The sequence below is a fragment of the Solanum pennellii genome, chromosome 3 (assembly GCF_001406875.1).
Source record: "Solanum pennellii chromosome 3, SPENNV200".
Taxonomy (NCBI): Eukaryota; Viridiplantae; Streptophyta; class Magnoliopsida; order Solanales; family Solanaceae; genus Solanum; species Solanum pennellii.
The window spans coordinates 4998144-5020909 of NC_028639.1; the positions used below are offsets into that span (position 1 = coordinate 4998144).

General features: G+C 27.8%; 2 protein-coding genes across 5 annotated transcripts; both read left to right on the plus strand.

The window, feature by feature from the left end:
• Nucleotides 1-7939: 7939 nt before the first annotated feature.
• LOC107012693 (probable prolyl 4-hydroxylase 10) lies at nt 7940-14067 on the plus strand. 4 transcript variants are annotated; one of them, XR_001456074.2, is made up of 9 exons: nt 7940-8271; nt 8536-8620; nt 10627-10724; nt 10790-10887; nt 11672-11801; nt 11882-12069; nt 12271-12357; nt 13444-13558; nt 13729-14067. XR_001456074.2 is itself a non-coding variant. In XM_015212602.2 (8 exons), the coding sequence occupies exons 1-7, from the start codon at nt 8075-8077 to the stop codon at nt 12342-12344; spliced, it is 870 nt and encodes a 289-aa protein (XP_015068088.1). In that variant the 5' UTR covers nt 7940-8074; the 3' UTR covers nt 12345-12357; nt 13444-14061. The 4 variants fall into 4 exon arrangements, 2 of the variants coding, with proteins under 2 accessions (XP_015068088.1, XP_027770972.1); XR_001456075.2 differs by having other exon boundaries at nt 13495-13558; XM_015212602.2 differs by having other exon boundaries at nt 13444-14061.
• Nucleotides 14068-20095: 6028 nt separating this feature from the next.
• LOC107014894 (NEP1-interacting protein-like 1) lies at nt 20096-22684 on the plus strand. The gene is made up of 5 exons (XM_015215009.2): nt 20096-20326; nt 21552-21730; nt 21973-22056; nt 22132-22299; nt 22368-22684. The coding sequence occupies exons 1-5, from the start codon at nt 20158-20160 to the stop codon at nt 22488-22490; spliced, it is 723 nt and encodes a 240-aa protein (XP_015070495.1). The 5' UTR covers nt 20096-20157; the 3' UTR covers nt 22491-22684.
• The last annotated feature ends 82 nt before the right edge of the window (nt 22685-22766 follow it).

Genomic DNA, 22766 nt, shown 5'->3' on the forward strand with positions numbered 1-22766 from the left:
TATATATATATATATATATACACACACACACTAGGCAAATTACCCATGCATCGCACGGGATTGAACTATTTTATTAAGCTCATTTATGAGCATTCGATAATATTCTTATTTTAGATATATACCCTACATTGCCAATAATATTTTATTTTAAGGCAAAGCGTGCCTTCAAAATCTTAAAGTTCTATATTTTTTTTTTTTGTTATAGAAATTATGAGTCAGGGAGAGATTTCGAGAATAAGAAAGAAGTTTAAGAAAATCTCCATCAAAATAGTTGGTCAGAAGTAATGAAATTTGCTAAATTCCAAATAGTTATAAAGAACAACATCACACAATAAAGAAGAGACCAAAAAGCTTCGAAGAACAATACTCCCAATTAGTAAAATGGAACATCACAACCATACAAGAACATAATACACTAAACTCAAATGGAAGATCTTCAGCTCAATTCTTACGAACCTCCATCAATCTATTTTTATTATAGCTTGATGTATCATGTATATGTTTAAAAATGAGCCTAAAATTGATTGAATCATACATGTTTTTCCTCATTGTCTTAGAGTAGTCATTACTATTGATTATGTTTCATATAACCGGCTCCAAATTTTTTTTTGAATTGAACCATAGTTATTTTTATGATTATAGTATGCAGTTAGAAAGAATTAATCCGGTTATCAACCATGAAGTAGGTGACCTTTGACTGGAACGGTTCACAACTGGATATTTTAAACCCAAAATTTCGACGCATAACATATTAAAATCTCACAACATAATTTTGTGAGCTCTTGAACTCAAAAATAGANTAATATATATATATATATATATATATATATATATATATATCTATATATATATATCTAAATAGACAATTCTATTATTTTAATTTTATACGCCATGTATCATGCTTAATATCATATAGATTAATGATATTTTGATGAATGTATAATATACTTCATGTGTCATGTTTAATATCATATAGATTAATGATATTTTGATGCATGTAACATATTTCTTTTGTTCTTATTTAATTGTTAAATGTCAAATATTTTTAATTTAATTTCTCTTTTTATTTATCTTTTTTGATAAATCAAGATGGGTCAATTTTTTCCACGTACTATACCCTAAATTTATTAGTGAGACGAAACATACTACATCAATCAATAATTTATTTTAAATTAAAATTTGGCAAGTAAAAACAAAAAAAAAAGCTTTTTAGTTTAAAACAACACATTCAAACTTCTTGTTTTTTCTTAAACTAGTAAATATGACCGCGCTATATGCGATTTATATTTTTTTATATAAATTATATTTATATATTTCTAATAAAATTTACGTACAAATCATACTTCCAATTCAATTATTTCTTTAAAAGATCTTTAATTTATATACTATTTATTACTTATAATCACTTAAAAAAATTTAATCTTCTATAGATACTCGTGTGGTAAACTTATAAGTGAAAGAAAAAAATAATTATTTTTCTTAATAGAAAGTAGAGCAAGAAAAGAATTTCAAGAAATTTTGTATATATCTTGAGCATATATATAAAATCGTTTTAAAATCTTTTTCTTTTTAAAAAAATGAAGAACCACAAATAAGTATACAAATATACTTATCAAAAAGAGAAGAAAAAAATAAGAACCACAAAGTATATTGTCTATATCGATTTTCCGAAGATTGAGACTAAATGAATCATAAGAAATTTGGAGAAAAAACATCATTATACTATTTTTTTTTAAATAAACCAACAAATTTTATAAATTATCTTACAAAATTTTTAAAAGTATTTAATTTACAATCTCTATATGTATTTGAAGCTTGTGTTCTTTAGGGTGTTAACTCTTCGTCCTCTCTCTTATAATTGATTTATCATATGCTCGTAATCCTTTTAATGTAGTATATGTTATTACTTATGTTTGACTGATCATTGTTCGGTGCAATAAAAAAAATTGCAAAATATGTATGAATTATTTCAACTTCACTGCAACGACATATTTGTAATAAAAAAAAGTTGAGTTTTGCCTCTATTGTTAAATCAATGATACATAAAAATAGCTCTCAAAATTACAATATCAATTAAGAAGTAGAAAAATGTTTATGATTTTGTAAAGTATATACATTTCGATCCCATTTAATTTTGTTTCTAATATTTTGTTTGAGAATTAAATTATATGAATTTTCACCCATATTATATTTAATATGTATTTTTTAAATCATATTAATGTGAGAAACATTGAATCTTATATTTTTCGTACATGTTTCAAAATAGTTAAATTTTAATTCTAAAATAGTGAATTATTCTAATTCAATTTAGCATTGAAAATAGTTAAATTAACCATAAAAAGGTAAAATATGATAAGTAAAATGAACTCATTGATGTAGATTGTAACACATGATATCAAAATTTATCAAATATTGAGTAAGAAATATTTTAATAAAGAGATTCCAAAGTAGTTCTCAACCAAAAGAATACATCAATTATTTAGTAATTGAAATAAAGTATGAGACTCCTTGATTTATCAAAATATCAAGATTTAAATGTTGAGTAAGGATTAATAAAGAAATTATAAAGTAGTTCTCAATCAAGACAATACATACCTTAATTTGGCCGTAAGAATGAATTCATAAAGTTTTATCAAAATAGAATATTTAATATCACATGAATTTCTCAAGATAAAGTATGAAAGATGCAAATTAAAAATAAAATACTGTGAATCTGCAAAGTAAAAACTGATATTATTCCTCTGAGTTATAACACGTAATCCTACCCTAATTTAGTATAAAATAATATTAAAAAGATATAAGAAATATATTTAAACAAACTTACTATACATATACATAATTTTTTTTTTTTTTACTTTTTTGTGTGTGTGTAAAATTAAATATTAACCTTTAGGCATAAACCAAACGACTTGCAAAAGTGAAGCTTCACAATCGCAAAAAATAAATAAGGAATATAAAAGAATATAAAGAAACATAGACATAAGACATTGAATATATTAATTGTTCAATTTAATTGGATTACAAATATGGTTCAATATTCACCCATGAAAAAATGAGCAAAACGGATGTGAAATGTAAAATCTAAAATGTGTCAATTATTTAGTTTAAATAATAATAACTTTTTTGAGATTTCTAAATTAATGTAAGTAATATATAATTTGTAGGTCTTTAAATAAATTATATAAATGTAAAATATTAAGAAAATGTCAAAAATTGAGAAAAATAAATAAATGTCATTCTTGACTTTAGAAGCATGCCACATCACCTCTCCTACGATGACATTATAAGAAGAAAACTGAAAACAGAAAATCAAATAACACATTTGTAATTTACTTTTTTGTACATATAGTTTAATAGAAAAAAAACTTTATATTTAAAATTCGTGATGAACTTTAAATAACAAACTACCTACAAAAAATAACAAAAAACTTAAGCACTTCAACTAATATATATAAAATTAGGGAAGTAAAATTAAACTTGTTACTCATCATGTGGAGGATAAAAGTATTTCTTTAGTCTCGAATTAATCTTGATTATCTTGCGCTCCTCTAACATGCTCCTTTGAACATAAACCTGCAAAATAAAAAGTTCGACTCTATATGTTGGAACCAATCAGTACATGTAAAAAATAAAAATAGAAATTTGAAGAAAAAAAATCATTTAAAAAAAATATTTAACCATAATATCCTAAATCATTGAGATGATAACAATTTTTGTCATATATAACATGTATTTCTGATACTTATATAGTGATAGATGAAGTCATGAGAATTAAACACAACGAAGATAAAAGATCCTTTTATTTTGCAGAGTAGCCCTTTATGGGGAGTTATTAGAGGATTAACGATAGTCTTTTGAGTTTCATAAATTGATTTTTTTTAATGAGAAATAAAGAAGAGTTAATGAGGGAGGTGTAATTAAAAAATATAACTTTAAAGTGATTTTTAACCTAGCATATAAATAAATAATAAATTTAAAAAAAAAAAAAAGATAAATACGAATGGTGGCCATTGAGAATGAGATTTGCCACATCACCTAATTTTTTATTTAGCTTTATTATATATATAAATTTTTTTATTTTTAAAAAATAATAAAAATAGAAGGTATATTAATAATAATAATAAAAACTAAAAAAATTATAATAATATAAACTTAAAAATAATAGGTAGAAAACGTACATTAGGAAAAAAAATATTATAAAAATAATTTTTACATTTGAGGCAATATGGTAGTCTTTTGGAATTCCTTAATTTAAAGAAGGTGTAATTCTCATTAAATAACTAATTAATAGTAAAATATATATACACATAATATTATTGTGTAAGAAATAATTTTAAAAGCCCTAATTTTTTTTTTAAATAGAAAAATATTTTTCTGATCATTGAGGCATGCCACATAGGAGGAATGAAGATCCTCATTTATATATATACTAGTAAATTAGCCGCGCTACGCGCAGTGTATAAAAGTTTTTATTTTTATTTAATTTTTAAATCCAAATAGATTAGCTAATAAATTTTATCATTTAGCTTTGTAATTTCAACTCAATTCATGAATTAATTTTAACAAAAATAAATACTTTACATTAGCAGTACGGCCAAATACCTATACTTTTTTTTGGTTGAATAGTTACTATTCTTTTATGTTAGTTATAATATATAATTAAGAATTTATGACTTTATTATCCATTTGAATGAGTTCTCAAAATTAAATATGGTTAACTTTGATGTTTTGTTAAAAATTTAAAGTGAGATTTATAGTCTTTTAAATTTTTTAAAAAATATCAAAAGAATTAAAATAGGAATAAATTCAAAAACAGACTTAGAAATATGAAAAATTATTTGTAATAGATAAGCTATCTATAATTTGAAGACTTAAAAAAGTACTTCAATATTTATATATTAAAATATAAAGTTTTCTCTCTCTATATATTGATTCTTTGGAAGGAAATGCGTGATACATGATTTTAATTCGGTAAAATAATTTTTAGTGATAGAAAATTAACATAAAAATAATATATTGTTAAAACGCATGATAAAATAAGTAATAAATGAACAATTATAAATGAATGATAAAAGATTTTACGTTAAGATTAAAAAAAAACTTATATATCTAATAAAAACTTATAATTAGACTCTTGAATTTTTCCTAAATAAAGTAAACATAGAAAAATTGTTCACAAATAATATGAATATTTATAATTATTAACGATAAATAATATTTTCATATAATTAAAGTGTAGGAGAAAAAGCTAAGTAAATTTTTAGAATCATTATAATGGAGGATGAATGGTTAAGTAATAAGTATATTTGAAATGATTATTTGTATTAATTTTTTCCTTGATAAATTCTCTTCTATAATTCTACGTTTTCTTTTAAATTTATTTCAACGCTATTTTTTAGTCTCCCTTTTTTCTTTTTTTCTTTTTTATTTTTTTAGTCTTTGCTTATTTAATTCCATTAAGAAAACACAAACAATAAGCATCGTAATTAAGATAATCAAGTTTGCTCGTCTTTAGTATTTTTACTAATTTATATATATTTTTTAAAACAGTAACAATTAGCATCGTATCTTAACATAATCAAGTTAGCTTGTCTTTAGCTTTTTATTAATTTAAGCAAAATATTTAAATGAATCCTTTTAATTAATTTTTATTATATTTTTCATGATTTATATTTTATTTAAAATTTAAAAATAACTTCATAATAATTTTGATTATCTCCCACCGCTAAGCGTATCTACAAATACATTTTAATGTTTTCAAGAATTGTTTTTGTCTTACTTTTAGTAATGATCTTGCTCTTATAATTTCATGCAAAAAACAAATCAATTATTCTCTTTTATATATCTTATTTTGTATCATTCTTATTAGAAATAAAAATAATTACACAAAGCAGTCTTTGTCGATAGATTTTGCATTACAAGATTAAAGTAGAGGACAATTAAGCTAAACATAAATATATTTGGTTTGTGCTTTTAAGATGTCACAAATTTAAACATTAAGTAATTTGAGGTTATGAAGGTATAAAGTTGAAAGTGATAGGTATTACTAATAAGTATTAATTAAGTATAGAGGTTATGAAAGATGAAGAGGTGTGAGTTTATGATAAAAATTAAAATAAAAATAAATATATAAAAATAAGAGGAAAAAGGTAAAAAAAACGTTACATATTTGTTTAATAAACAAAAGTAAGTTTAAGTAAAATCCTCCACCATTTTTATGATTTATTTTATTATATGACATATTTTCTTTTTACCTCATTTTAAAATTTTCAAATTATTAAAAGTCTCCAAATATGCTTCTAATAATAAACATTATTTTTAGTAATTACTATTATTTTAAACATATATACTTTTTCTCTTATTTATATTATAGGAGAGATATCTATTAAGAGAAAGATTAATTAAAAATAAATTTAAAAGGGGACATAGAATTAAAAAGTTAATCAAAAGGAATAGAATTTTTTTTGAAATTATCAAAAAAAAAAAAGAGTAATCGTACAGATGTTTTAAAATAAAATTAAAAAAATTTTAATTTTTTGTTGATTAAATTCTCAAAATTGTGAAATATTTGGCCTATAAATAATTTATATATATAAATAATATAATAAATATGCAACGTTAAAATTATGTATTTTTACCATATCATTGTTATGTGATTGTGAGATATGAAATTACAAGAGGAATCAATTTATTTGATTCTTAGCTATATAATATTTGTATTTAATATTTAGTATTTTATTTACTTTATATTGAGATGTGATATATATTTTTTTTTATTACTTATATTTATTATATATTTGTATAACATTTTTCTAGCTAGTGAGGAGGAAGATATTGTTAGACAAAATTAGAAATAAGATATATTGACGTTTTTCAATTAACTAATTAATCTGATAAGGAATCAATCAACTCTTATTGCATCGGAGGTTTAACCGGAGAACTATAAACAATACTTACAATAATACCAACAAACATACATAAAATTATGTTAACTAATCAAGCAAAAATATTTAAAATATTTAGTTATATATGATTTGAAGGGGAAAGAAAGATCACATTCTCAACATAACATAATTACAATCCTTACAATAATAACAACAAAAAGACATAAAATTATAATTAACTAATCAAGCAAATATGTTTAAAATATTTAGTTATATATGATTTGAAGAGGAAAGAAGGATCATGTTTTCAATATAACATAATTCAATTCTTCAAATTTACAAAGTGAATAAAGATAATCAGTGTCGGAAGAAACTATAAGAATAAGAAAAAAATCTCAAAAAACTACAAAGAGAAGCAAAAAAGAAAATGAACAAATTATTTTTTCTATAAAAGAATCATGATTTGTATCATCAACAATCCAACCTAATAATATCAAATATATAATTACAATAGAACAAAAGTGATTATGATAATTAGACATGTCAAATCATTTTACCTAACAAAATCAAACTATGCAAAATATATAACATTTTTCATCATACATTCCTCTCCTGCAAAAATCAGATCGAAGAAGACAAAAAAATTAACAAATCAAAGAAACAAAAAATGAAGAATAAGGAAAATAAAAATAAAATGACCATCATACAATGTCTCAAAGTGGGTTTTTATAGGTGTAATATTTAGGAGTTATAATTTTTATATTAAATATTTTGAAGGTTATGAATATGAAAGGTTAGGAGTTATATTATTAAATTAAAGGTTAGGTGTTATATATATTATCAAAAGATTAGGAGGTGTAATGCTCATTAAATAACTTATTAATAACAATATATATATGCACACATAATATTATTGTGTAAAAAAGATAAATTTAAAAAGTACTATTTTTAAAAAAAAATATGTATATTTTCTCATCATTGAGGCATGCCACATAGACGGATCGAATATGCTCATTTATATATATATATATATTGATGATTGATTCCATATTAAATTAAAATTAGACATTAATTACTCAAAATAGTTTACTGTATCTCAAAAAATTTCCACCGGAGGGATTTGTACCCAAATCAATTTTAGGGTTAATAAATTCCCAATTTGATTTTTCAGAGCTTAATTTGCAGCAACAATGGCAGTCAAAGGGAGGCATTTCCGAGGTTTATCTCGAAAATCATCTAACTCTACGCTGCTTTTTGCCGTGTTTATTGGGTTTTCATTTTTCGTGCTGATTCTTCTCGCTTTTGGAATTTTCTCGATTCCTTTCACTTCTAGAGGATTGCGAAAAGTACATGATCTTAGCTCAATTTCTCACAATGCTGCTAGAAGGTGATTCTCATTGTATTTTTTGGTTAATTGTTGCAGAGATGGATCCAGAATTTAAATTTAATAGGTTCAGTTTTTAAGATTCTTAGCATTGTGTTCGTTGTTAATGTTAAAAATTATGAGTTTAAATCTAATATTTGTTGAGATTTTAGAAAATAAACCCATTGTCAAAAGGCTACAGCTGCTCTGGATTGCTGGTTATTTTTTTCATTTTCAGAATTTGATAAGGATCTGATAGTTTTTATGGGATTTTTTTGTTTGCTGCAGACGAGATGATGATGGAGGAAGAGGAGATCAGTGGGCTGAAGTGATTTCATGGGAACCAAGAGCTGTCGTCTACCATAATTTCTTGGTACTTCCATTGATTTTTTTTTGGGTTTATTTCAGTACATTTTGCATGAATAGCAGTGTAGGAATAGATGGGTAGTATCATCTTTCAGAGATGATCATGATGGGATTTCACAACTATTTACCTGGTGGAGCACCCCATATGAACTCATGATGGACGTATAATTTACTTGATGCTCTTCAAGTTCACACGATGGAAATTACTCTATTGATAAGATACATTATCAATGTAGATAGATCATATGACTCAGTGACTCAAAAAAAGTCAAAGCTTGGTACTTTTCTTTGTTTATGTCAATGAGCTGAAGTGATTTCACGGGAACCAAGAGTTGTCGTCTCTTGATACTTTTTTTTCTGGTTTATTTCAATGCATTGTGGATGGATAGCAGTTCAGGAAGAAATGAGCACTGATACCTTTAGAGTTAGTCTTGACGATATTTTCCAACTATTTTACCTGGTGGAGGTGCCCATAGAAGTGGAACCAAGATTCGAAGTTTACAGGTTTTAACTGTTACCAACCCAATAGCTATTTAATGGGTTCTCAATTAATATTTTGTACAAATTTAATGAATTAAGCAAAAGTTACTGGCAGATTCCAAATCCATAAGTTATATTACAGGTCTTGGAGTGCCAATGTGCTTTGTGATGCATGTTTGATTATTCGAAATCAAGACTGCAGTCTTAATTTACTCAATGCACCCCAAGTTTGATCGATTGAGATTACTCTATTGACATGATATTCATTCATGGATATTGGATACTACTTCTATAAGGGTAATGTAATATTCTTTCGTGATGGTCAGGAAGACTTGTAGGAATTGAGAAATTCTTGCATTTGGATTTTTTTTACTACACAAATTTGGGAAGGGCACATTACTTATGAATTTGGATAAGATACAAATCAATATAGATAGCTCAACTGACGTGGTGAAATGACAAAAAATCAAAACTTCATAACGATGGCAACACTTGATTCCTGTGTTCTTCTTTCTTTAAATCAGCATTGTTATCTCTATGCAATTTGCTTTTGCACTGTGCCACTATGAGAAACCAAATACACTTCTCTGTCATTCAAGACCATGTGGATCACTTAAACTTGGTTTTCAGCAATCATCAATAATATTGAGGAAACTAGTGTCGATATTGATTCAATATTGATATTAGTGTCCCTATCGTAGCATTTCCCTGGTGATTTGATGGCTAATGTTTTGCTGTTTGTTGTTTGACAATAACTCTTACCTTTACCCAAAAAAGGGGAAGAAAAGATGCATTATCAGCTATATGGTGGTTTCTCTAGAAAGAAAGAAACATAAATACGCCTTGAAGTACAATATATCCAAAATACGCTTTGAAGGACAATATATCTCTAGTCTAAAGATCAAATCAGATTTTTTTTCTTTTAAGTTTCCTTTTGTTGTTGATTGGAAATTGCAAATGATGAGAAATCCTGCTAAAAAGTTCAGATTCACTACATTGATAGTCAGGATTACTTTTTGTCTTTCTGATGGGTCAGCACAATTTATGTAGCCGATTTGGTTAGGTATAGAATTTAAGAAACAAAGAAAAACTTTAGAACTAGATGTCAGCACAACACAATCTTTGTGTTGTTTATTACTCCCTTCATTTCAATTTATGCAGCGGTTTTGGTTTGGTATATAATTTAAGAAAAAAACTTTAAAACTTGTGGTCTGAAATATGTTATGAATTCTTTTTGCTATAAAAATATGAGAAATTTAAAATTAAGTTGTTTCTCAATATAGAAGTGTGACATTCTTCGTGGAACAAACTAATGAGGAAATAGTGCCATTTAAAATAGAATAGAAGTAGTTTTAACAATGCATAGCTTTAAGAGAAAAAATAAATGGTTTGTGGGTTGATGCATTTTCTGGTATCTTTGGCGTCGTTACTAATGTTCTCATTTGAGCATATCTAATACTGAATCTGTTGACCAATGCATCAACTCTTTCTGAAAAGTCACTATTCTAAACTTCCTTCCTGTTTTTTGGGCAGTCAAAGGAAGAATGTGAATATCTGATTAATCTTGGAAAGCCTCATATGAAGAAGTCAACTGTCGTTGATAGTGCTACTGGCAAGAGTACAGACAGCAGGTAAGCATCTCGTGTGCTTGTTCATCTCCATTGTCACTGATTTAACTAATAAACCTTCCTGGCAGGGTTCGAACAAGTTCGGGAACATTTCTTTCCAGGGGACAAGATAAAGTAGTCAGGACCATAGAGAAAAGGATTGCAGATTTCACCTTTATACCCGTAGGTATGCTGATTTTATACCGAAATATGCAATTCTATGAATTTACACTGTTATTTGCTATTACTCTGGGTGTGTGCATTTTGCATGATGCTCGATCTTACATAGGCCTTGAAAAAACTCCATACATGTTGATATAGAAAATGATACCACCTGTCTCTTTTTGTGATGGAGTAGGAACTGGTTATTTGGTCTCACTATGAATCACATATAGCGTCTGCTTTTACTTAGGAATTCCAGTTTGCTCAGCTGTTATTTTCCAGGGCAATATTCTTGTTATGATCCTCTCCAGAAAGGGTCGTTTCTTTTAGCCTATAAATGATTTTGCTTTTATTGATGGCTATTGAAGTTGTATGCATTTTCTCAGGAGAAGCTTTATCCCGATCTGAGATTCAGTTCAATTGCATGATTAGCGGGTGGGGATGAATAGGAAATTAATTACATGTGCAAACTTAAACTAGTACTTTTCAAATACTGCAATGCAAAATCTGGATACGACAACTCATACGAAGTGACCAGTTTCAAAAAGAATCTGGGCGTCAATAACTGCTTCAAATTACTCCTCTTCCCTATACAGACCATAAAATCTTTTGTTTATTTGAGGGCTGATTTTCTTTTGGAAAAAAAGGATCTCAAAGGAGGCATATATTATATACATGGTTCAACCAGACAGGCATATTTGTTTTTCTTGACGCAGCTAAACTTACTAAATTTTCTTCTTTAACTACCGAACTATTTGACATGTTTACCGTTATGCACATGTAATTGGTGCTTCTGCTTCTGTCTATAGAGCATGGTGAAGGTCTTCAAATTCTCCATTATGAAGTGGGTCAAAAGTATGAGCCACACTATGATTACTTTTCGGATGAGTTTAATACTCAAAATGGTGGTCAACGCATTGCTACGATTTTGATGTACTTGTAAGTGGCTTTCCCTATGTGAGGTTTATATTTATGTATTTAGTTAGTTACTCTGTCAAATATCTCTTGCTGCTCCACAGATCAGATGTTGAAGAAGGGGGAGAAACTGTATTTCCTGCTGCCCAGGGAAACTTTAGTGCGGTTCCTTGGTGGAATGAGCTATCTGAATGTGGAAAAGGTGGACTCTCTGTAAAACCAAACATGGGTGATGCTTTGCTTTTCTGGAGTATGAAGCCTGATGCTACTCTTGATCCTTCAAGCTTGCATGGTGAGTAATATTCATTAAGAGTGGGTTCTGAATTCTCATAAGGGCTGCTGATTGATTTAAGAAGCTCAACTACAGTATATTGTCATGTTATCTGATGATTTTATTGCACATGAAGTATCAACTTCTGTACAACTTAGCATAGCTCATGACTACCACAAAGGTTGTCGACAAGCAAGTTCAATTATATGCGTCTTGTTGTAGGTGGGTGCGCTGTGATTAAGGGTAACAAGTGGTCATCTACGAAATGGATGCGTGTTCATGAATACAACATTTAACCTACAACAAAAGGTGAATATATCCCCTTTAATGAGGATGAATATATACAAATTAATGCATTTCTAATCTGTTGCCCAGGTTTTGCAAAATCACTATGGTCTTAGATATGTTTCTTCTTCTTGAACCTTCGCAATTATGTGGCTTCATGCTTATTGTAGTTATGCTATAGAAATTTATTAGAAAGTGATGATCCAAGTCTTTGAATGTGTTCTTGAGTTATGTTTCCTAGTATTAGTCCTCAAGATAAAAAATGTTAGATTAGCTCTTTACGGACAAAATTAAACTCATTTATGAGGACATACTACGTAGACTTCGTTTGTGAGTATATACACCCTTAAGGGAGAAGATTATTTTTTCAGAAAAATGTAGTATTTAGCTCCTTGTAGACAAACAGTTAATTCATTTTTAAGGATATTAGACTACCAAGATTTCATTTGTGAGAATATACGCTCTTTGAGCTAGAAGATGAATACTTTTAAGAAGTGGTGTCCCTACAATGAAGGGTATGATGAGGTCGTACTCTGGCATCTATAATATGGAAAAGGATCATTTAAATCCAAGGCAAGAATTACCTCAATACTAATTATGATAAAGTTGAACCTCTAGCATGTGACAGAGAACTGTTTTATCATTCTCTTCATGTCGTGGGAATAACAATAGGAATGTGATTCCCAAGTTTCTGAAAACCCCTTTAGAGTTAGTAGGTCTGAGGTGGTGTGGAGTAATATTTAGAACATATATACTCCAAACCTAGAGCAGCGGATCAGTCTGTACCCTGCATGCTCTTTTTATTAGTTTGTTAAGAGCACTATTTCGTTGCACATTACAAATTTTAGTTGCCTTTTAAGAATATCGGTGTACATTTAGCATGACTGCATGAGATCACCTGCAACTTCACTTTCTTTGTTTACTTGTCCACCCTTCCAAATTCAGTTTCAGGTATTCTCCTAACTGAGGTAGGTGGTAGAAAATGGACGAATCATTCATGTGTAAAATTTGTGAACTTGTCTATCAACTGTTCATCAGATTCGTCATCTCTAGTGGATTAATCTTGTAGATTTATCCTACTCTTTATATTTGACGATATCACTTATGCAGGTCCACTTTCGATTTTGGATGCACTCGTTGTTGTACGATTTGTATCAAAAGAAGCTATAATCTTATAATTTTAGGAGATCCCAGCTTTCAACCTCAAGCCTATTATACTCAGATGGTACTATTTTCATCTTTTTTCTTTTGGTTCTTCCTTATTTGTTTTGGTTCTCTTTGTATTTTATCGAGTTATCGTAAATACAATAAAGTAAATCCACTCGGCACAAGCTTTTATATGAAATGAGAATTATAGCTTTTTTATACAATATCTGATATTTACTCCATATTCAGTGTTAACAAGATGTGACTCAGGCGGAGCCATGATTTCAACTTTACAAGTTCTGAGTTTTAGAACGACTTGAAGTACTAATAACTAGGTTCTGACTTTGATATATGTATATTTGATGAATATTTCAACATGAATATATGGTTTGAGCAAAAGTTAGTGGGTTTGATCGAACCCATAGCTGAGCTTCTAATGTGAGGTAGACTGATATGACTTCATACTATATTCAGTTTAGATGTTCTTGTAGATTACTCCAAATCATGTTGGATCGTCATGATTTCAGTGATACGAACAAAGAAGAAAAAATATATTTTGATTGTGAAATGTAACTTATGACAGATCGATATGACTTCATGTTATATTTAAGCTAACTATCCTAGAGTTACTCACAGGTCAATGTTGGGTAGTCATGATTTTATAGTTACAAATAAAAATGAGAAATTAAATACATTTCTTTTTGGATAGGAGGTTTTTGACTAAAATGAAGGATTAATTACGAAAATCTCATCTTTTAGTTTACTTATCATCATTATCCCCTGTAAGTATTATAAATTTTCAAAATTCCTCATTCTCGCGCATCACATTGATGTATATCGCGCATCAGATTACTGTATCATGTGTAAAATGTACCTTGCGTATCAGATTAGTGTATCTCGTGCATTAGATTAGTGTATCTCGCGCATCAGATTAGTGTATCTCGCGCATCGATTAGTGTATCATGTATATAATGTACCTCGGGCATCAGATTAGTGTATCTCATGCATCAAATTAATGTATCAACACTTATATTATTGTATTCATTTTGAGGAATTTTTGTAATTATAAACTTTTAACGGATGAATTATAATTTTGCCTTAAAAGTATGTGATTTTTGTAATTTGTCCAAAAATAAATTGGCTTTAATATTTTGACTATTTCATTTAATATTTCTTTTTCCTATTGGCTTTAAAAAAAAAACAAATATCCTGTCATTTAAATTCATCAAAATTAGTTTCTGACTTCAATGACAAAATTTTTCCGATTCAAAAAATAAAATAAATTAACCTCAATGGTTGAATGATATCATAAATACAGCTAATAATTAAAGTCCCTATAAATCATTATATTTTTATGAGTTTCATATTTAAATTATGCGATATTTTTATCTTGCGAAGGTTAAAACCAACCTGACTGACCCATGACAATGTATTTCATAAAATTTTGGCTTTGTTATTGCCCATAAAAATAAATATATTACGTCTCAATTTCAAAATCGAATTATTATCAGTAGGAGAAAAGTAACCTACGATCTAAAAAAGATTTTTTGCCCCATGTTTAGCCAAAACCAGTTGCTAATCGCCCATTGTAACATCCTGTTTGTTATTATCTTAATTACTTTAATTAACCAAACGCCTCAGCTAATTTTCTAGTTTAACCTACCCTTCTTTATAGTTCATGCATTGACTTTATAATAAATGGAGTAATTAAAAAAAATAATTAAAACATATAATTAGCAGGTGAGACTTTGGGATTAATTGTGTAATAATATCATCTCCTTCTTATTACTTTTCTCCTCACACGGATATAAATAGCTGAAAATTATATATTACTAAACTATGGAAATAAAAAATTATGAACATATTGAATCGAATATCGAACGTCTATTTTTAACGAATCGGTATCGAATCTTAGTTTTGTCTTTCTCACCTTCCAACACACCTCATCTTCACCCCACGTTGTAGCTCTATCTTCACTACTCAACCACCATATCTCATATTCAATAGTATTTTTGTAGATTACATACAAATTCTTTTTGAATAATATTTTTTTTGTGTACGTACGAAAAATAAAAGTTAAAATTAAAATTTAGTAATAACTAAGGGCTCAAAAGTATTACTCCATTAACTATTTATAATATAAGTTAATTAGAATTCTTGTATTTTAATTCATTTCCCTAATGTAGGTAGCTACAAAATCTTCATCAAAGCTCCTAACCTATTCCACCCTCATCCTGTTTGCAAAATTACATATAAATATTCATAGTATGATATTCTTTTTACTTACTACCAAAATCCTATAAAATAACTTAAAAAATTCACTTACGAGAAGTTTAGAGTATATACAAACTTTATAATCTTTACCTTAATTGTGATGTAGAGAGGCTATTTTCGATCGTCCATCGATTCAAAACAAAAATAAACTAGAAAAAGATGTAATGAAAGTACAAGAGACAATAGATAGCAAACAAAACAACAGATAATATAGCAGAACAATTCTACAACCAAAATACTACAATTGAATTACACAAAACAAAGAAATACTAATTTATAAAATTCAAAAGACTAATTCAAATTAGAATATTTTTCTTCTTGTTAATTAGTGAAAATGAAGGTTTAATGGTGCACTTTTTTCTTCTTCTTAGGGGCCACAAAATGAAACCGCCCAAATAATGTAGGGTGGATTTGGATGAAGAAAAAGCAAAAGTGCATAGAAGTAGGCCAATCTTCAAATTTAATTTATGTCCATCACAATTATTGATTTATTTAACAATAAAAAAAACAATAGAATTATAAATGTAACACAATAGATCTTTATACAAGGTCAAAAAATTCTATATATAACAGATATTGAATCTTCTTAACTTTTTTTTTTTATGTATTTTCTAAATATGTAAAAGTATTTTCAATAACCTTAAGAATTATATATCAAAATGTATTACTATTAACCAAAAAATATATATTTAAAATTCGAACGATATTATATAAATTGAGATAAATAAAAATTAGGATATTAAAATTTATTTGACAAGTGGAAATAATAAAGATGCATCAATCCCAATGTTCATAGTACATAATTTTTTGTCCTTCATCTTTATGAAAAAGAAATATCTTTGCCACTAGAGTTATGTCATAAAGTTCACAGACATCTATCCAACTCTCACCCAACCACATCTACAAAGTCTCCTCTTTTAAACTAAACATATATTGGAACAAAAAAATATATATATTATAATCTCGATCGTCATTTTAGGTTTCACGTCTCTTAAAAAATTAGATAATTTATTATTATACTTTTATTTAGTATTATTTTGAAGTCATTTTTAGTAAATGCACATAAATAGTAATATGTTTCGATTATTAATTTGACTGATGAAAATAAAAAAGTTATTTAGTTTTTCTTATGTTATCAAATTTATATTTTCAAAACTAATTACTTTTAAAAGTAAAATGGAAAAAGGTCAAAATTGCTCCTGAACTATGCGAAATAGATCACTTATACCCTCTATTATATTTTGGGATCAAGAATATCCCCGTTGTTATCTTATGAGACCACAAGTATCCTCAAGATTTGACACCCCCAAATTTTTTAGTGATGTGGCAATGCCATATGAGACTAATCCATCCACCTAAGCGTTGCCAACTAAGATTCACTACAAAAAAAACTTGATCTTTAGTGGCGATAAAATTGCCAGAAAATGTCAAAATATTGTCACTAAAGGTTATGAGTGACTTTTAGTGACGACTAATAGTAAAACCTATTTTTTTAACAAAAAAAATATGATAATTAATTTTCGATTGAAACCTAATTTTATAAAATAAATAACTTACAATATTAATATAAAAAACACCCAATATTATTACGAAAAATCATGAAAATTGCTTCTCGATTCACATCTCATAATGTATCATTGTAGATTTTATACATTTACATATAACATAAAAATAAAACATACATTCTCTTCAAACTCCAACTTAATCGATATCATTTTTTTTAAATAATGAAGAAAAAAACATAAAATTAGAATTTAATGTTAAAACTTTTTGTGACGATTTCTGGGTTTTTGTGGCGACTGCTAAAAGTCTAGTTCTTTTGTAATAAATCCTAGTTGGCAATGCTTAGGTGGAAGGATTAGTCTCACGTGGCTTGCCAAGTCAATAAAAATATGGGGTGTTAACTCTTGAGGGTATATATGGTCTCGTAGGATAACAACAGGGGCATTTTTTATCCTAAAATGTAACGAAGGGTATAAGTGGTCTATTTCACATAGTTCAGAGGCGATTTTGACCCTTTTCCGAAAGTAAAATAAGAAAATAGTGTCATTTATGTATTGTTTTTGTGAACCGACAAATATTATTTCACGTCTTTTAAGAAATTAGGTAATTTATCATTACACTCTTATTTAGTATTATATGAAGTCAATTTTCAATAAATGCACATGAATAGAAATATGTTTTGATTAATTAATTTGATCGATGAAAATAAAAATGAAAAAATTACTTAGTTTTTCTTATGTTGGTCAAATTTATATGGTCAAGACATTAAACTGTTAAAAGTAAAATAAGAAGAATAGTGTCATTTATGTATTACTTTTGTGAACAGACAAATATTAAGAAAGATCTATTTAATAAGGACGACAATGTAAATAGGAATATAGGGAGTACTATAACAAAAGATTATCTTAAAAATAAAATTACATGTGAACATTCATTCTTTCTTTTTCTTATTCACCATACTAATTTTTCAAACATTAAATTTATTATATTCGAAAAGTGATATAATAAAATAATCATTTTATTTATTGCTTTTTCGAAATATGCTAAGTGAACACTAAACAAGTAAAACTGATCTGGAAAAAATATAAGTCTTCATTTTTACGCTTACTCAATAAATGTCATGAAGATAAATTAACATTATGAAAAAATGTGTGGTATTATATTGAGATCAATGAATAAATAAAAATAAGTTAATAATTATTATTTTTTAAAAGGTGTGAAAAATAAAACATGGCAAATAAAATAAATTGAAGAGAGTTTGGACATTTTCATTCCAAAGGTGTGCAAAAATTTAGGTTGAATCATCAAAATGTGTGGTGTTATAATTAATTAAATGCATCCATTTTTTTTTATAAAAAGAAATAAAACATGTATAATGGACCTTCTAAGGCTCATGAATTACAAATTTATTTTGTGGACTAAATTAATTTGAAATATTAATTTTAGATTAATTACAACCCCTTATTTAATACATAGTACCAAACACTTGTGAAAATGTATTACTCAAGTGTGAAAAATATTTATTATTCATTATAAAAAAGAGAAGAATGAAAGAAACTAAAGAGACAAAGTGAAAGTTTTAGCATGTGAATTTCTTGCCTCAATTGGTTGCATCATTTAAACCCTCAATCAAAGATTCAATTTTTTTTGTCAAAAAATAAAGATAATTCCCATTTATTCAAATTGCTTTGCAAAAAAACAATGGTGTGATGTAGTAAGGTATACTTTTTCATTTTTAATCACAAATTTCGAATTTGAATACCGAGTATGTATATTTTGTTAGAGTTTTAAAATAAGGCTAATGCATAAATATACTTTTTAATTTTATCTTATCTGATATTTTTATTCACCAATTTTAAATGTGTACAAATATGCACTTAAACTTATATATAATTGAACAAATAAGAACATACATTCCACTTAGTGTTTTAAATGGTAATTCGTATTCTACACGACATACTACATGACTTCCTACATATTTATGCTACATATGACCTTATTTAACATTATATAAGTTTAAATGTTTATTTACGCACATCTAAAGTCGAAAAACATAGATTTCAGTTGAAACCAAATTTACATACATATTTATGTATTATCCTTTTATATTTATTTTAAAAATTATATATATATATATATTTTTTAAAAAATAAACCTTAAAAAGCTTGATAGAACACCTTATTTTTCCAAAATAAGAATAGTTTTAAAGGAAAAAAATACTTTTGGCTTCTTAGAAGTTTGACAAAACAGACTAGAAACACTTCGATTAGAAAAAATATATACCCATTGTATCCTGATATAAACCTTTTTGATATGAACTTAAAATTAATTTGATCTCAATACTGATATTGAACATCAGACATCGAACACCAAATAAGAAATAAAAAAAAATTGGACAAAATTGACTAAAACCACTTGTACAAGAAAATGTTATACCCCAAACGTCATAATATAAAATTTTTCGACTTGAATTTAAATTCAATTTATTCTCAATATTGCTATCGAACAGCAAATAAAAAATTAAAAAATTTGACAAAATAAAGTATAAACACTTTTATCAGAAAACATTGTACCCCTAATATCCTCGTATAAAACTTTTCGAGATGAATTTGTATTTAATTTTTTCTCAATACAGATATCAAACACCGAATCAATTAAGTAAAAATATAAACTTCTTTTTTCTCATTACCCTATTTGTGTGAGTGTCAAACAAAGCTATAAATGCTAGTTGGTTTTGTGGTTTCTTTTCAACTTCACATCACCCTCTTAATTTCTTTTTCTCTTTATAAATACAAACTACACACAATACTATATTTACATTGAATTTATTACTATATTGTTATAGCTGTTTTCTTATACAATTCACTTAATCTTTGCAAAATTAAGAAAATTAAAAAAAAAATGGATCTTTACACATATCAAAGAAGTGCTTTTTCTTCTTCATTATCAATTTTTTCTTCATTTTGTATGATGGATTTGATTGAAAGAGCTAAAAATTTCTTCAGATTTGCTGTTTCTACTATTATTGGGAATGTGTTTTCTGCAATTTTCACATTTTTCTTCGCATTAGGTGGGTATATACTATTATCAATTCTTGTTTACAATTTTTTTGTGTATTCAATTGTGACTTTTTCTTTTGGAAGGAATTTTGATTATTTAATAGGGTTTTTCGTAGATTTTGAATCAGATTTTGAAAATTTGTAGTTGGATTATATTGTTTGAGTGGATCTCTTTTTTGGGATTTGTGTAATTTTTTTGTTACTTTAATTTTGTTGGAGTTTGTGTTATGTTAGTATCTATTTGGTTTCTTACTATGATATTTTTGAAGTTCGATTAAATTTGAATTCACCTTGAAAAGTTTCGTATTGGAGATAAAACTATGTTAACAAAGATGATTCGAAGTTGAAACCTCATGTTATTATTTGTGTTTGTGGGAATGCTTTCAACTGTTTTTTCTTGACTGTCTGAGTTAAGTCACTCTATGCTCCACATTTTGTGGGCTGACATTGGCTATATTTTGTTGTTATCGAGTTCTTTTTGGGAGAAATTTCACTTTTACACGAAAAAGTTCAAATTTTTTCTTAGAGTAAAATGTATGTACAAACTCAACTTGAAGTTCCAAAAACTCAAAGTTTTTGAGTTTCAACTTTAAAATCTATAGCGAAATTTTGTGTCATGGGTTAGACTAAGGTTATTGGACTTTTTCTCTTCCAACTTCCAATCTAGCTATCTTGTTGATTGTGCTTTTTTACCCTGTATTTAGGGTATGATATTCTTGAGTTTGCGTCTAATCAGAGACGTATTCAGAATTTTAGCTTTATGCGTGTAACCTTTTAAGGTTTTAGCATTGAACTCATTATATTTTTCGAACTTGTGGTCTTAATGTTTTGTGTGGCTATAAAACCTATTCATAAAGGAGATATACAAAATGTTTTGTTTGTCGTTTGAGCTAATAAGCTAAAGTCGAATAGTCCGAGAAGACAGAGTCAGGATTTGAAGCTTATGAGTCTGAGATTCTAGCCTTTTAAGTTATTGAGTTCTAAACTATACTAATTTGTATATATGGAATGGATTTCATAAGACAAAGACAGTTTGTACCAAAGTTGCTAGGTTCAGTCGAACTCGTATTGCAGATAGTTATATCACTGAAAGAAAAAACAGATTCTAAAGTTTGCCATAAGCAAGTAGACTCTCATTTCCTATGGAATGAAGCTGATGATCATGTTACAAGTGACTGCTTTTTTAGGTGGAATGTGAAGGTAATAACAATGGAGTTGTTTTCTTTTTTGTTGCAGTGGGCACATTATTAGGAGCAATGACAGGAGCTTTGATAGGTCAAGAAACAGAAAGTGGATTCATTAGAGGTGCCGCGGTTGGAGCCATTTCTGGTGCTGTTTTCTCTCTTGAGGTCTTTGAGTCATCTCTGTTGCTATGGCACTCTGATGAATCCGGAGTTGGATGTGTTCTCTACTTGGTAAGCAACATAGCTAGCGCCTTTTTCTCATTGATACTTTTGAAAGTTTAGCTTTGTACTTTTATAACGTCTGCATCGTATAGCATGTCATATCATATACCTTTGGCTTCATGTTACTAATGAATAGAATTATGTGCATAGAACTTAAACTCCGAGGACAAACAATCTCCTGATCAAGCTATGTGTTATGTACTTCTTAGGTTTATGGTTACTATAATGATGGTTCTTTTGAACTAGTGCAGATTGATGTAATAGCTAGCTTGTTAAGTGGTAGACTAGTTCGTGAGCGGATTGGTCCAGCAATGCTTAGTGCAGTGCAAAATCAGGTATCATGTAACCATTTTTGAATAAGCAACTCTAAACTCTCTTCATTTGCTGACTTCTTTCTTCGCGTTGATCAGATGGGAGCTGTTGAAACTACATATGAAGAGGTACCTAACATTTTCGATACAGGTGGGGCAAAAGGTTTGCCTGGAGATTTTGTGGAGAAGATCGCAAAGGTTGTAATTAGCAATGATAACAATGTAGATGATACAGGGGAGAGAGTTTCGTGTTCAGTCTGCTTACAGGTAAATTTCGTTTAACAACAGTTTGTTTTCTTCCTGTTTGTATCATTCTGATTGAGTGATGTATCCAGGACTTTCAACTCGCGGAAACTGTTAGATGTTTGCCACAATGTCATCACATGTTTCACCTACCATGCATCGATACATGGTTGTTGAGACATGGCTCGTGTCCATTGTGCAGACGGGATCTATAGGTGGTTGGTTCTACTCAGTATATAGTTGTAAGGTTATGTTAGTTTTTTTCATACTTACTGATAAGGGATGTTTGTCATATCATATAGAAGCCTATGTAATCCAGTATGGTCATTGTAGTCGATTGCAAATTCTGGCAGTGAAAAATGCATAGAGATGGATGCTCTGGATATCTGTGTTGCAGATGTTGTACCTGTATCAATTCTCGAAAAGTGTACTGCTTTTAAAGAATCCGACATGCACCAAGAAACCAAACAACATAGTTGATAATATCATAA